This window comes from Sitophilus oryzae, unplaced genomic scaffold (assembly GCF_002938485.1).
Source record: "Sitophilus oryzae breed Bouriz unplaced genomic scaffold, Soryzae_2.0 scaffold_1396_pilon_pilon, whole genome shotgun sequence".
Classification (NCBI taxonomy): Eukaryota; Metazoa; Arthropoda; class Insecta; order Coleoptera; family Curculionidae; genus Sitophilus; species Sitophilus oryzae.
This window is the reverse complement of record NW_022146055.1, coordinates 2,077,782-2,094,818: the sequence shown is the minus strand read 5'-3', so window position 1 is coordinate 2,094,818 and position 17,037 is coordinate 2,077,782. Positions and strand designations below refer to the sequence as shown.

At 30.6% G+C, this 17,037-nt stretch overlaps 2 protein-coding genes across 3 annotated transcripts in view; one reads left to right on the top strand and one right to left on the bottom strand.

Moving 5' to 3' along the window:
* Window positions 1–1,223: 1,223 nt before the first annotated feature.
* Window positions 1,224–7,885, top strand: LOC115875844 (zinc finger CCCH domain-containing protein 11A-like). Of its 2 annotated transcripts, none has more exons than XM_030891373.1 (7): window positions 1,224–1,555; window positions 1,814–1,904; window positions 1,992–2,111; window positions 2,285–2,402; window positions 3,827–3,931; window positions 5,519–5,647; window positions 6,420–7,885. In XM_030891373.1, the coding sequence occupies exons 2-7, from the start codon at window positions 1,836–1,838 to the stop codon at window positions 7,136–7,138; spliced, it is 1,260 nt and encodes a 419-aa protein (XP_030747233.1). In that variant the 5' UTR covers window positions 1,224–1,555; window positions 1,814–1,835; the 3' UTR covers window positions 7,139–7,885. The 2 variants fall into 2 exon arrangements, with proteins under 2 accessions (XP_030747233.1, XP_030747232.1); XM_030891372.1 differs by lacking the exon at window positions 1,224–1,555 and adding an exon at window positions 1,569–1,696.
* A 279-nt stretch (window positions 7,886–8,164) lies between these two features.
* LOC115875842 (nuclear factor related to kappa-B-binding protein) overlaps window positions 8,165–17,037 on the bottom strand; it is a 29,528-nt gene continuing 20,655 nt past the window's right edge. Inside the window, exons 13-16 of the mRNA XM_030891371.1 lie at window positions 10,038–10,338; window positions 9,528–9,753; window positions 9,189–9,395; window positions 8,165–8,538 (exon numbers count right to left, since the gene is read on the bottom strand). Coding sequence (XP_030747231.1) covers window positions 8,417–8,538; window positions 9,189–9,395; window positions 9,528–9,753; window positions 10,038–10,338 — 856 coding nt within the window. The 3' untranslated portion in view covers window positions 8,165–8,416. The remainder of the gene's footprint in view (window positions 8,539–9,188; window positions 9,396–9,527; window positions 9,754–10,037; window positions 10,339–17,037) is intronic.

The window sequence follows — 17,037 nt, the reverse complement described above, 5'->3', positions numbered from 1 at the left end:
TGATAACAGGCGCTATTGGTCAGCACGCTCCGCGCGCCAGTTCAAATCGTCAAGATATTGTTATAAACCTGTTTTTTTGTGTATATACCGTCATTGAATTATCGCTAAGCAAGTTACTGTGGAGCAGTGCGTAAGGAGTCGGGCTAGGAAGTGAGAGACCGGAGTTCGAATCTCAGCCGAGACGTAACTTTTTATTTATTTTTTTAAATACTGTTGTATTCTATAGTTTATTTTTGTAGTATAAAAAAAGAACTATTATCTTTTAATCTCAGGTATTAATATAAATTGATTGTTGGTACAATACGTTATTTAATATAAAATAATATTCTACTTTTTGATTGGCCCTAATTGTACCTAAAAGTAGTATATTTTTAGTGATGTACCATATTGTAAACTATTTAATATTTCAGTCACTTAAAAAGTTAATTTGCATTGAATAATTGCCTACCATTAAAGGAAATTTGAGCTATATAATCCTTGATGGGCATATTCTGGGTATGCAAATCGGAAAAATCTAGGGATATCATTTTATTAAAATTAAAAATAAATGTTTTGAACAAACAACCACATATTTCGATATGTCTAGGCCGATTCTTTCTACTTCGACTGAAATGAAGTAGTCACACTTGTAATTTCTAAATTTCGCATGTTTGCAGAAGTTTTTGTGTATTTTTTGTCAAATGTATAAAAAGCACCTATAGTATGGCTGCACCCTCAGTTCAGTTACTTTTGGTTACTTTGCGGCAGCGTCGTCAAAATAATCGATAACCGGATCACAACACCATTCTGCGCAAACGCGAACCTTAAAATCGCGCGAATATTCGCAAAAAGTTGAAAACACTTTAACTTTCCCGCCGCCCAAATTTTAAATCTTGCGAATCGCCAAAATCCATAATAATCCATATCCAAAATCTTAAAATTTCTGACAGCGCCGCCATGATCAGTAAAATTGGACCAATGAGAGCAGTTTCACAAAATCGCGATTCGCGATTCGCGTCTACGTGAACAAGAAGCTGAATTAGTGAACTACGTGAACAGCTTAGAATTTCTGCTATGGAGGGCTTGCCTCCATTCTGCGCACCTTCGTCCATTTTTTCATACCTCTATATCTCTGATAATTTCTACTTTTTACGTGTATTTTACATGTAAAAACTGTCATTTTGGATCAACCCTATTTCTACCAAAGATTAGATTTTTTTTTCTAAATGTAAATAGGACTTAAGACTGTCAGATATCAGTGTTGCCAATAGTATATGTTTATCAATTTTATTATTTTTTTTTGAATTAATATTCCTTAATTCCCATTTTACTGCTTTACCGCAACAATTATTTATTAGTAAACGTTTTACATTCAAAATTAGTAAATGTATTAAATTTAAAAACCGAAGAAATTGAAATAATAATTTACGGAAGTATTACGAAATTCACCACAGGAAACAAGTGGCGTCCGAATCGAAAACCATGTGCTGAACGAAAACTGTCAAATTGACGGCAAAAAAATCCAAACCTTTTAAAAAAGCATATAAAAAAACACTACCAGATTGATTTTTTGCAGGTAAATATTTCTCTATATCAATTTTGCAGTTTCGTATTTTAGTACTTACCGAACAGTGTAGTTAATTTTTACTTTAATAGTTTTCTGAAAGCAGCAAGTATATTTTTAGGATAATATGCCAACTGAAGAATTTTATTATTGGTATCGATTTCATTATTTACAGCATATTGTTTAATTTTTCCAAAATTTTTACACGTTTTATTTGAAAACGATATAGAAATATATAATGTTCAATGCTAATTGATTTTTATTTTTTAGTTCCGATAATTTTTTCAAGAAAATGACAGATTTGGAGTCTCCGAAAAAGACCAATGATTGCTATTTTTACTATTATTCGACATGTTCAAAGGTAAGTACATTAAAGGAAGTATTTTGTTAGAATTAGTTAAATTTATGTTTCTCAAATGGTAATGTCAAATTTGATTATCATTTTTAGGGAGACAGCTGTGGATTTCGACATGAACCTTCTGCATTGGGCTGCGAAACAATGTGCGCCTTCTGGAAAGAAGGCAAATGTTTAAATGTACACTGTAATTTTAGACATATGGAATTGAGGGTAAGTTATATTATCCTTCAGACAGACTTCTCTATAACTTTAAGCTATATTTGTACAACCAGGCCCAAGAGTAAATGAAATGATTTTTCAGTTATTTTCATTCATTTATTGATCCCTAGCTTTTCTTTCACACATTCAGATTATTTACAGAATTAACTTGACTAATTTTCTAGAAAAATCGAAAAGCAATTCCTTGTTATTGGGAGACTCAACCTGGGGGATGTTTGAAGCCCCACTGCCCTTTTATGCATCAGAAATCAGGAAATATAAATCAGCGGGATGAAAAAATAGGTATGTCAGTTTGGTTTTCTAAAATAATTTAGAGCCACTTTTAATTTCTAAATATTAATTCAGGTAAAATACTTATTTATTCAACTTATGTGTATACAGTTCTGGTTCACCTCAATCAATCGGTAGACTGGATTTTAACATATAAGATACTAATGAAGATAATCTAATAAAAATTTGAGTATGTTAAAGAGACAAGAGGTGGGCTGATACATTTGAAGAGTAAGGGGAAAAACCGATGATGTGCATTTTATGGAATTTTTAAATAATCAACTTAATTGGATGACTCTCATTGATGATACTCTCATTTGATAATAATCTTCCTCTTAGTCTTTAAAGTACAGACTAGCATTTGGCCGAAGGTGGTATTGTATTTATAATAAGCAAATTTGTGGTCACTACAAACCAGAAATGTCAAGAGTGAAAAATAGTTTTTAATTTCATCTATACCGGATGCGTCTCAAAAGTGGCTCACCCCTATAACTTTTATTTTTTTAGATAAAAAATCGAGATCTGGTATGTTAGTATATAACATAAATTAGGATTGATTGGCGTATTCAATTGTTTTGAGTCATTGTTTTTCCTGTTTCGCCGGAAATGACTACAACTCCTGATTTTTAAATGGCACTCTTGGTATTTTTTATTTTATTCAATAGAAAATGGCACTCTGAATAGAATGACATATCATATGTCAACTTTTGACATTTTCGCATTATGGTTTATTTGAAATTGTAACATGCGGTTCATAACGACAATTTGACTCCAAATACCAAGTGTGTGGGACCAAATTATTTGTATAAAAACTATTTTTCCAAATATGCTAATGAGCCACTCTCGTCCCATTTGAAAAAATTGAGATATGATTAAAAATACTATTTGGGCATCTTTTAACTGGCCAGCACAAGACACTAAAAACATTAAACAATCAAATATATTTTTCCAAGGGTACTTGATTAAAAAAAAATTAGTGTTTTTAACACAGTTATGACACTCTAGATTGAAATTTAAAATACAATTTTTTTTAAGCGAGGATGTCAAAAGTTGACATATGATATGTTATTAAGTTAAAATAAAGTAAAAAAATACCGGAGGTGCCATTTAAAAATCAAAAGTTGTCATTTCCGGTGAAACAGGAAGTGACCGAAAACAGTTGAAAACCTCAATAAATCCTAATAATTAGGATTGATTGAGGTTTAGTACATGACATAGATTGTTAGTATATGACATAAATTATTTATGTCATATACTAACATACCAAATCTTGTTTTTTATCTGAAAAAATATAAAAGTTATAGGGGTGAGCCACTTTTGAGATGCACCCGGTAGATATCCTTCATATTTGTGTAAAACCTAATTTTTATTAATAAAAGATATGTTTAATTTTCTATAAATACCTATTTAATTAGATTTATTTTTCTCGTTTACAGATAGAACAGACAATGGCTTACCTGAAAACTGCAACCAAGCTAGCAGTTTCAAAGGGAGTCTATCGGGTGCATCTGTTGACAGTTTAGTGGTGAATTTCGAAGAAGGTATGCAACTTGTTAAGTAATGTAAACTTAGAATGATTTTATGTCCTCCACGTTGGCAATTATGAGATTTGAAACCTTCGGTTTTGGTTTTTAGTGCGTTTTTTTCTGTTATAGTTTTAATAATGAAGAATCATGTTTTTTTTCTAGTATTCGTATATAACGTGGAAAAGAAAATGTATTATTTTATCTATTCTATAAGAGTCTTGATATAGTTTTGATGTGTTAACAATTTAGAATTGTTTTCTTTCTCTTGTTATTATTAATATTTGTTATCTGTTTTTATATTATGATATATAATGAATGTTTATTTTCTCTTAATTTATTTGACTTTATAGAAAGTTGAGGGAAGGTTGTAGACTTTGTAGATAATGTTCAGCCATAAGGATTTAGTTTTGGTTTCATAATATAATATGCAATTATTGTAAATTGTAATATAGTAATTGAAGATGTTATAAAAAATGACTAGGGTGCATTCATAAATATTAGGAAATATTTGTCATATTCTGTAGAGGATATTTCTAGCAAAATGGGACATTATATATGTAGTGGAACATTAAATTCATAGGAAAAATAATAACTTTGAATATTATTAAATATTATTTGAAAAATTGATTTATAAATTTTGACTCAGATTATAGATAAATATGTTCAATTTTCATAACACTGTGTAAGATTATAATAACAATAATTCTATGAGAAAAATAAAACATGTTAGCAACATGTTACAAAAGCAAAAAAAAAAGTTTCTAATAGTTGTGCAACTAAGATTAGCTATTAATATTTCAGAGAGAGAGAGAGAGAGAGAGAGAGAGAGAGAGAGAGAGAGAGAGAGAGAGAGAGAGAGAGAGAGAGAGAGAGAGAGAGAGAGAGAGAGTAATTATATTTCTGTCTAAACAACTTATCAAGTAAAAGTATATGTAAAATACTTTAAAATATCTAGCGTTTAAGTTGTCATTATTTATAATATATAAATATAACAAGGGCTTCAAGCGTTTTTGGTTTTAACAATATCCAATTTTTAATACATTTGCAACGTCCTAGCCCTTCAGAAGCTATGCCACTGATCATACTTATATTGCAATTTTAGCAGTCTAAAGTTTTCCAGTGTTAAATTAATCTACAGTGTTTTTCTTTTGATAATTGAACATATTTATATTCAGCAAGACTTATTTGATTAATTTAAAAAAAAATAAACTTCCAGTAATTAAACTTATTTATACTTATATATATTATGCCCCCTTATGGTTGAAATACTCTGTACAAATCATATTGTACCATTTCAAGAATTTTCTAAGGAATATTATATTTTAACAACAGACTATATTATAATGACTTAGCTATTAAATTTTCGATTGTGAAATACTAATTTATATGAAATATTACTCATGTCTCTCTATTAATATTCCTATATAAAATTTGGGTTGTTTTGTATTTTATATCGTATTAAAGAACTTTATCTTGAAAAGTTGTACTGTTTTTCATTTTTCTATTAAGATTCTGTAAGAATGCGCCTTAGTTGTTTGATGTTTTAAAAAATAATGAGACCAAGTAGACAAATAAAATGAATAATTTGGTGTATTCTTGCAGAATCTGACAACGAAACCACACCTATAAAATTACCAGTTATAAAGGGGGGCACGCCTAAAGTGAAAAGTTTGGATGAAATAAAGTTGGAAAAAATAGCAGCAGCGTGTGCTGCTTATTACTCCTACCCAAGTAAGTATAAGAAACTTTCATTTTATTTTGTTCACATCTCTTTCTTACTAAGTTAACATGAGATAGAGAAATAAATAAAAAAATTGTGTGTGCACTATGTGCGCATATTTGAAGTGAAACTTCTTACGGCCTGTCTGTCCGTCTGGGGACTCAATTCAGGTACATCTGTCCACGTGCCGAGCTTGGTTCCAGTCGATCTATAAATAAGAAAAATCCTGATGATTTCCTCCATTTAGAGCCATCGATTCGAAACGTCGAGGGCGTCATACTGTAGCCCGTGACCAATTATGCTGAAATCGACCCACATATATTTCTTCAATATCAAATCCAGGATGTTGAAAATGAAAACGAAACGTCGTATCCAACTTCGCAGTGTGGGACCATGTGCGCCGTCGCTCACATAGCCTACCCACCAAATTTGGTCGCGATTGGACGACATCAACTTTTGACGTTTCTTACGTCAGAACTAACTGTCACAATGACACATGTCGTACATGGTTAAGTTGGCATTGGTCCAATCTATCGACATACTAAATTTCATTTAAATCGAACGATTTTTTTATTTAATTCAATGATGATGGGGTTTCGTTTAAAATAGCACGAAAAAAGCTCCTAAGAAAGGTTCTGAACCTGAATGTTCTTGTGACCCTCATACCCCACTACCCAGGCGATTATCATTACTGTACACGTTTATTATTAAATCTGTATATTTGTTTCTATTCCCTGATCTGATAGTATCTTATTACTTACTTAATATACCTGTATATTGCAGCCGAAGAACTTCCCAGCCAATCAGCACAATCAAACACTGGAGAAGACCTAAGAAATAGAATAATCCAACGTGTAAACAGGAAACAGTCCAACTTACAATTGGTGAAACGAAAATTAACTTCAGATGAACTAGCTCATATCCTTGGTGATGATACTTTAAAAACCCAAGAAATCGATGTTCCAAGATTTAATAATAAACCCTCGTTTGAAAGGGAAAAATCTCCAGAATTTAAAATCAAATCTTTGGCTGAAATCCGAGCAGAAAGGACCGTACAATCCAGCAAAAGATTTGACGAAACTGAAGAAAAGGAGAGTCCCAATAATGCGAAGAAACGAAAACATTCTCCTATAAGATTGGAAAGAAACAAAATCTTAAAAACGGATTCCGGTCTGACAAAAGAAACTCTGGACGAAGCCGAGGTTACCAGTACAAGTACAGACGAACCTGACACTCCTACAGAAGAAAAACAACCTGTCAAGCCATTGAGAAAACTGAATTTGAAAAAAGTAAAATCTGTTTCTGAAGAAGTTCATAAAGATTCACCTAAAGAGCTCATGGACACCACAGAATTGTCTGATAATAAACTGCAAAGAAGCAGTTCAAATAAAACTTTAGATGAATCTGAACTTCTGCTGGATGATAATGATGATGATATTAACGTTAATCTGAAAGCAGAAGACGAGCTTCTGAATGAAATTGACAATTTGCTTGACGACTAATTTAAGTATTCCTAATGAGTAGTTCAAATGTACCTTTGATGGAATATAAGCCCTGATTCCAAATTATGAGACCAATCAAATTTATTTCTTTTATATGTGAAAGGGGTCTGTGTCTAAAGGTTTATATAAGAAACAGAATTTAAAAAACTTAAATCTTTCTCCGATGAAGTTGGGTACTCTCCGAAAAAGTACTAGGAAGACTTCCTAGTACTTTTAGTTCCTAGTCACCTAAATTTCTGCTTGATGATAACGATATTAACGTTGGTCTGAAAGCTGGAGACAAGCTTCTTGAGTCATGTTATAAAATTGAAACAATTTGCTTGATGACTGATTCAAGTATTAATTATAGTAAGTAGTTCAAATAAACCTTTCATAGGAATAGAATTTCTGATTCCAATTAATGAAATCAATCAAAATTGTGTTATCTGTGAAAGAATGGTGCTTAAAAGATTCAGTGTCCAAAAGGTTTATATAATTTAACATTTAGACACTGTATACAATTTGCCTTGAATTTAGTTATGCCTTTTTAAAAATATGATCTATAACGTATAAAAAATACACATCAAAGACGCATAATTAAATATGAACTCATATAGTAGTTCAAAAGTAACTTTTGTTTATAAATATTTAAGGATTAAGATGTCAAATTAATGTAAATAGTTATTACATTTATAAATAAATTTCGTATAATTGTTAATTTAAAAGTCGTAGATGACGACAAATGTTGAAATAAAATGATTTCTTAAATATCCGTTGTTTCTAAGCTTCAATATCATGCAAAAACAATAAATTATATTTGAAAGATATTTTCAAATATACACTTTATTGAATAATCCCTACATTCCAAAATAAAAAAAAATTATGTTTGAAAGTTATTTAAAAATAAATAAATTTATGTTTTTCGTAGTTTCAATTTTAGTTTTAATCATCTGCTGATGATAGCATCAACCAGCGCAAGAAAAATAAATATATTAATCCAAGAATAAATACAATTAAAATTAAGTTACAAAGAAAATAAGTTACAAAATATTTTTTTCATATATTTTTTGCTCAAGTAAATACTGTTTTAAAACCGACTATAATCACAACAAAATATACTACGTACAAATATATACACAAATAAAAAGAAAATAATTTACTTGTTTTGTCTATAAATACATCAAAATATAAACTATTTTTATTACTATAGTTCTACTTCGCACAACTCGCCGCGGTTTTTCTTTCTGCTTTGAGCGAAAATTCAACTAAATAATAAAACTTATAAAGGTTCTACAATTGTTAATCACTTTCTGATGAATTTATCGTTAGGGTTTCTTGTAACTTGACAGTTGGCGTTTGGGCCGCTTGTTTAATAATATTCGGGCTCATCACTTTGGCGAATATCTGTCTACTTTGACCACCTAGAAAAAAAATCAATAAAAACCAAGTGTTTCATTATTTTTCTTGTTTTTTTAGTCTGGAAATGATCACACGCTGCTTGAACGGTTTGTCTATGAAGGAACTACCTACCAGACGCCAATGTATTTCATGATGTATAAACTTTGTATAACATAAACAAGAAAAAATACAAAATAAACATATAAAAACGCAACAAACTTAAAAACTTATTGACAAATCTGAAAATTCAGATTTGTCAAGGTAAAAATCAAACAACACTGTCTAAAAATGTTTAATATATTTTTTCCGTGACTTTATTTACTGACAAAAACTGTGAACTTTTTAAAAAATCTCAAATACTATTTATTTTTATATTCATACAGTAAAGACGGTTTACGACTTTTGTTTGACATTTCAACTTAGAACTCTAGACAACTTTAAATTTTTGCAAGTTAATACGCTAGTTATCTTTTTATCTGGTTATTTACTATTATTTCCCTCCACTCGATTAATGCAAAGTGTTTAAATTTGGAGAGACAGTGTGTCAGGATTTGAATTACAGAAATTATTGTGGATCTTAGAAAGATACTTCAAAAATGTTGCGGCATGCGATCATCGTCCATAGATAAAAAACATAATAAATATAGGAACTTTAATTTTTTAAGACACTTACCTTTTCCTTGAGTCTGGGCTATGGGGATGACCTTGACACCTTGTAATGACTTTATATTAATGGCCGTTCCTTGAAAGCCAGCAGGCAGAAGAATCTGCTGGGCCAGGATCTGACCTCCTTGGCCTTGACTAGCCAATACTACTCTTTGGCTACCTGTGGCATTGCTGGTTTGAAGTCTTATAGATTGGCCACCCAAAACTATGTGATCTAAACAAAATTACAATTGTCATGTTAAAAAGGTTAAGAATCCAATAAGAATTAATGCACGCATTAATAACCGCATGCAAAAAAATGTCACGCACATATTTCATAACAGAATAAGTCTTTTGATAACCTTACTTTGTGATGAAACTGTTCCAGGCGTTGATGCCGTTTTCTGTTGACTTGACAGTAGTACTTGTTGGGGCAGTTGACCTTTTAACGTGGGAGGAGTGAAAACAATGTTCCCTGATGGATTGATGACGTTGATGCTTGGAGAACTCTGCCCTTGGCTGGAACCAGCGACACCCTTTTTGGCGGCGGGAGTTTGCAGAACTAAGGACGACCCTCCTGATGCTTGATGAGTCTAAGTTACCACAATATTAGAATACAGTTTGCTAAATTCGAATTTGGTTATTTTTCAAGCTGTACAGGGTTTTCACGTATGTTTTAGCCAATAGGTAAATTATTTTAGATAGAAGTTCAAATTATAAAAGTTTTAGACTTTAGATTACAGTTGATGAGTTGGAATCTTTGGTATTACAACAGCAAAATAAAACACTAATTCACCATAGTACACCAAAACACTTTTTAAAACACTGGACGCGCGTTTCGCTAACATCATCTGCTTGAAAATAAGACTTTACTTACCTGTAAAATGACATTCTGATTATGGATGTTCTGAATAGTCCCAGTTTTGCTGGCCAGCAACACCGGTTTACCATCGATTGTGGTCAAGTTCAAATTAGCTGCGTTGACCATTCTTAAGCTGTTCCCTGCAATGTTAGTCGCCTTTGCGCCACATTTTGAAGGTTGAACTTTTATATTCTGACCCATCACAAGCTTGGACTGGACAATTTTCTGCGATTCCGAAGCGCCGATCTTCGAATTCATCAGTTGCTGAGCCATACTCGTTTTGGAGGTTTGCTGAGTTCTAGGAGTCGTTACAGTTCTAAAATAGAGAGGTATAGACATTTTTAAAAAAAATGTAGCAGCCAAAATTGATCGTTTTTATTTTGACGTGCTACTGTAAAACCAGTAATACACAATGTGTTTGATAATGTGCACAGACCTTAAGGTATCTGCACATTACCGTTTGTACACATATCGATTCCGGGAAGTAACGTTTGGATTCCGAAAAATATTATTTAGTGGTTTTAATAGTAATTCACTCTATCCGGCACGTATCGCATCAAACACGTAACGTTTCCGTTCAGTATATTCCTAAACAATATTTTATCGGATGTCGGATGCCGATAGGTGCGAATCGAACGGTTGTACTCGTATATAACGCTGAGTTATATAATTTGCATATAACTCACAGCATCTGTAACAATATCTTACCACAGTTTAAAGAATATAAAATATGTCAGTTGACCCACTCTTCGCCCGTTTCAAAATTCCTCCCGCCGCTCCCCGCCTGTCTTGTAGACTTGGGTCAGTCTACATCCGTTGCTCGACGTGTACACAGCGTTCCAAGTTTATTTTAGTTTTGTTTTCGGCCCGACGCATAGGGTGAACCAAAAATAGTGTTTTAGTTGTTTTGTTCAAATTGTGAATAAAATGTCTACTAGAAATATTTGTGCAGTGGATGGTTGTGAAAGTAGAATACAGACAATATATCGTTCTTTAGGTGCCCAAAAGATGAAGGAAGGTATGTGTTTATATAGTATAGGATATTAAGTATATAATAATTAAAGTATTAGACATTTAAGTATATTATAATTATGGAAACCTAACTATGAAAAAATGGTTTTAAAAATATACATATAAATTAAGAAAAGATTTTACTCGAAATATGCACAAAATATTTATTTTTAACAATTAGTTTATTATTTTAGTAGATATTTTAAAGTAGTAGTAGATACTTTACTATTATGTTTTGGATTTTGCAGTACTTACCGGTTTGCAAAGTGCATATTAAATTATTATTTAAGATATTTGCATTTTTTTAAATAGCATGTTTTACTTTTTAGATGTTTGTATTTAACTTTAACTACCTACCTGGGGAAAGTCCAAATTTTATCGTCAGGTAATAAAAATACGTGCATACAACTTCTTCTGCTATTGACAAGTTTTTTAGAGTTTTTACTAAATATTATGAAACAGTAAATATAACAATTGACGAGCACATGGGAAAAACAATGAGTATCCAGAAATGATAAATATTCAGGAAACCGTTTTTTTTAATTGAAATTATGCATGGACTTTTATATCCGAGTTTATATCGTTTTTCCCATTTTTAAATGCCTGTTTCTACGTGGCCGTTATCGATATTCCCGTTTATTTAGGTACCAAAAGGTGTAGCTTTTTGGTACTTTCATTATTTTTCCCGTGTGCTCTTCAATTAGTAGTAAATACTGTAATAAATTATATTTGCATATTTCTTAAGTTATAGCATGTTTTGCTTTTTAGCTGTTTGCATTTAACTTGAATTATCTACCTTTTTATTAAAAGGTAATAAAAAGTACTTGGATACAACTTATCTTGGCATTGTCATTTTTTTTTCAGTTTATATATATATATATATATATATATATATATATATATATATATATATATATATATATATATATATATATATACATGCAACGCCACCAATACGCAGCCCCTACATCACGCGGACACGTCGAAGCCCGGTAGTCTGGGTTGGCGCGGCAAGGGGCGGACGTGCGACGAATTTAATTCGGCTGGAATATTTTCTTGTTTTGACGGCGTATATCGGCCGGGCGTCATGTTGCGCGGTAGCGGGAAGCCCGGCGTTGTTGCCGTATCTTTAATTTTTATTCTTTGCTACTTAAATATATAAGTAATATTTATTTAATGTATTTTGATGATTTTTATGACTCATGTGATATCAAAATATCTCATTTTTCAATAGTAGTAAAATTGCAAAATAAAACACTAATTCACCACAATATACCAAAACACTTTATTTTTGTACTAAACGCGTGTTTCGCTAACCATATTAGCATCATCAGAAGATGATTAAAATACATGATGACAAAAATAAAGTGTTTTGTGGTGAATTAGTGTTTTATCTTGCTGTTGTAACACCAGCCCTCAACTGTAAAGTAGTAAAATTTTAAATTTATATTTTAAATTTACAATTATAGTAAGCAGTTGAAAAAAAACTTATTTCTAAACATTTCTTATAACTATTGCAGAATGACTCACTGTTTTCATTAAATTTTTAGCAGGTTTTCTATTTGTGTATTTAATAATTTTATTTTATTGTTTTACAAAAATTGGTTAGCAATAGTAGCCTAAATTAATAAAAAAATGTTAATCTATAGTGTCATTTTAACAGAGTTATTTCCAGGTTGAAGTTAAACTTTTCCAAATAGAATGCTATACCGGGTGCGTCTCAAAAGTGGCTCAACCCCTATAACTCTTCGTTCAATAAATCAATAAAGAAAGCAACAGTTTGCAAATTGGGACTTTAGGCTTTCATATGTTCCTTGTGTTCTTTTTTTCTCCATTCTGATGAAAGCAATACACCGGAAAATTTAAAAAAATGGTTATTCCGATAATTCTTCCTTCTTCTTTAATAACTAAAAAAATATTACTAAGTTAGCTGCATATACAATATTAGCCCATTATTGTAAGTTAATATGGTTTTTTATATAACAGTTATCATTATGTGGATACAATTTATTTCAATGTATAATTGCAGTTTTTAAATAGAATATTTGTATTTCTTAATGCATTATTTAACTTTTTAACATAAATCAACCTAATTTAAGAGTATTATTATTTTATTTAATTTAATTGAACCAGAGAATTTTGCTCTTCGTCATGTTATCTTAATAAACTGCACTCACACTCGCAGATAACGCGCTGTCAGTCAGAGATATTGATATTTTTATGAACTTATCCTATACGTAATTTCACACACAGAAACTAGCGTAGAATAGACAATAACCAAAATTTAACGTCGACTCGATTGTTTTGATTATCTCATGTAAATCAGCCGCCTATGTCATAAACTTAATTAATTAATGTATCTTGTTTATGGAAACAAGTATAGGATATATTTTTCGAAAGCTCATAACAAGACAAATAAAATTAAATTTTTTTAATGAAATAAGCGACAATATTAGTATCTGTACTTTTTGAAAATTTGTTACTTCTTTAAAAATAATCTAAAATGTCTATATTCCATGGATATAGTGATAAATGAGGTTTAAATTATAAGAAAATGCATTTTCTACGAAAATTTGAAGAGATGGGTAAAAAATGGTATAATACAATTTGATAGACAATTACATTGTGCATCTGATTCACGTAAAATATATAGGGTGCTCCATTTAAATTCATTGCCGTTTAAAGCTAGTCATTATTTAATATAAATTTTGGACACTCTGTATAAGGTAGTAAAATTTTTATTATTGCAACATAATATCTGATCAATAAATAATCTTCAGTAAATATTCAGTATTAAAAACTTTGGTACCATTGGAGAAATGAAGCCTTAATATTTTTACTGCAATTTCATAAAATTGAAAATATTTCAAAAACGGTAAGGTTTAAGCGTGATAAACCTTAATCAAATTTACCTTTATTTTAATCGTAGAATCTAAAAATAGAATAATATACAGAGAGTTCCATTTAAAAAATACAACTATAATATTTTTTACATATTTGGGACAATCTGTATCTTGTAAAAATATTTTTAAATTGTATCTCTAATAGTCCTTCAACGAACCCAAAACTTACAATTTGTAAAAATTTAATCGTTTAGCTACAATACTCCGTGTCGTATGTGGTGAACAACCCTGTATATTTTATATGATGTTTTATATGATTTTAAGTTTATTTTTCAATAAAATATCTAAAGTAAAAGACTGTTTATTTTTAAAGCTGTAACTGCAAGTCCTAAACGTCACAAGTTTATAAACTTATTATTTTTTAAATATACAAATAAGTACTATGTATTAATACAGGGTGAGTTTCCTACGATGTTCTCTATGGGTATCTCGGAAACTACTGGAGATAGAGAGTCGGTGAAATGGGGAAAGAATAAGTTTAGTGGGATCATAAATAATATGCGCCCTGCAGATTTTTCAAAAAGTTCATGGCTTACTAGATATTTCGAAAAGAACAAATTTTGGCTATTTTAAAAATTGTCCCTCATTCCATTATAATCCATTTTAGACTAAACGTTTTCAGATAAAAGTTGTAGATAATCACATCCTTAATGAGATTGTATCCTCCGTTTTTTTCTAAAGCTTGCCATTTTTGACATATGACACAAACATATGTTTTTTTAAATGGAAACCATAGTTGCCCATGACTTCATAAAAAGCGCCATTTTTTAAGCTTTTCAGCGATATAAGCCATAATATGTTTTTTTTTGAAAAATTACTGAGTTATAGCCAATTCTTATAATTTTTTAACAATTTCACTTAGTTAGTCATGGAAACAAGTTTAATCGTCTTTGCTCTCCGAAATGTGAAGCTGTCACATCCAAACTTTGTAAATTAAAATAAATAAAAATTGTAAATACGAATTTTTCAAATGAAGAAAAGCGTGTAGAATTATTGGTTCAACTTTTCTTGGCCATACAGTTTTCAAGACATGTTAGAAAAGTTGAATTTAGTTATAGCCAATTCTTATCTTTCTTGACTAATTTCACTTAGATTGCATGATACCCTTATTCTGTTATGATTTATCACTTATAAAAAGTCAGAAAATATTATTAGTAAAATATTTTTTTAATAAAAGTTATTTTAGAAATGCTCAAAAAATCCGCCTTTGTTTTGAGTTGCATCTTTTTAAAACTGAATTACTACCCATTTCACACAGAAGGACCGGTCGACTTTAACTTCTCTCGTACCGCCACTTAGGCACTCGAAGTGGCTCTTAATTCATAAGCTTTTTTGTAAACCTTATTCTTAAGCATACCGCATACAAAATCTAAAATGGATAATATTCGACACATTTAAATTGAACAGCGAAAGGAATGCGGGCCAATGCAAACCACTGGGCAATTTACGGATAAATTCAACTGAAGCCATACCCCCGTACCGATGCCGCGCTGTTCAACTTAAATGTTTCGCACTTTAGGTGAGGTGATCGAGGAGGCCCATGCAATTGGTCCATCTCTTCCTATCCTTGAGTTTGAATAATTATTATGATATAAAAAAATTTTAACATTTATTTCATTATGGGGGGTCATAATGAAAGTCATGTTGGAACCACTCTATTGATGCGCGAGTATCTACACGCTTTTCTTCATTTGAAAAATTCATATTTGCAATTTTTGTTCATTTTGATTTACAAAGTTTGGATGTGACAGCTTCACATTTCTGAGAGCAACGGCGATTGAACTTGTTTCCATGGCTAACTGTGCCTAAAAAGTGAAACTGTTTAAAAATGATAAGAACTATAACTCGGTAATTTTTCGAAAAAAAAAATATTACAGCTTATATCGCTAAAAAGCTTAAAAAATGGCGCTTTTTATGAAGTCATAGCCAACTATGGTTTCCATTTAAAAAAAAAGATATGTTTGTATCATATGTCAAAAATGACAGGCTTTAGAAGAAAACGGAGAACACAATCTCATTAAGGATGTGATTATCTACAACTTTTATCTGAAAACTTTTTGTCTAAAATAGATTATAATGGAATTAGGGATAATTTTTAAAATAGCCAAAAATTGTTTTTTTTCGAAATATCTAGCAAGCCATGAACTTTTTCAAAAATCTGAAAAGCGCATATTTATGACCCCACAAAACTGCAATTCTTTCCCATTTAACCGACTCTAGCTCAGTAGTTTCCGAGATACCCATAAAGAACATCGTAGGAAACTCACCCTGTATATTTAAAACAAAATAATATTATAAAATATGATTTACGAATATTTACGTTTTTTATATTTATTATATTATAACACTGTATATTTTTAAAGCTTCCATTTATATTTTCTTAATGTAATTAAAAATCTTAAGTCTTAAAATAATTTTCTAAAATAAATTTATTTTAAATTCAATATAAACATCTAAAAAAACTATTTCATTAATTTTCTAATGATAATCTTAAGTAGAAAGATCTAAACTCTTTCGTATAAGTAGGGTACGATGTTGCCGGATATAGCGGGCTTCTTATACTCTTAATATATATCAAACATATACAGCGGGCTTCTCATACACTTGATATGTCTGTTACGCGCTTACGCGCCCCCTAGGTCACATACATGGGTACTAGAGATGTATATTTTGATATATTTTAAGATTTTATGAAGCCCGACCGATTTTCGGCTATCGATAGAGATGACCTTCCTGATGCCTATATTAAATATATACACGCGGTTTTTACGAAGCCCGGGATCGGGCTTCCTAAAACCAAATCGGGCTTCGTAATGATGGCGCGTGGTACGTTTCGGTCTTGATAAAGGCGGATTGCATATATATATATATATATATATATATATATATATATATATATATATATATATATATATATATATATATATATATATATATATATATATATATATATATATATATATATATATATATATATATATATATATATATATATATATATATATATATATATATATATATATATATATATATATATATATATATATGCAACGCCACCAATACGCAGCCCCTACATCACGCGGACACGTCGAAGCCCGGTA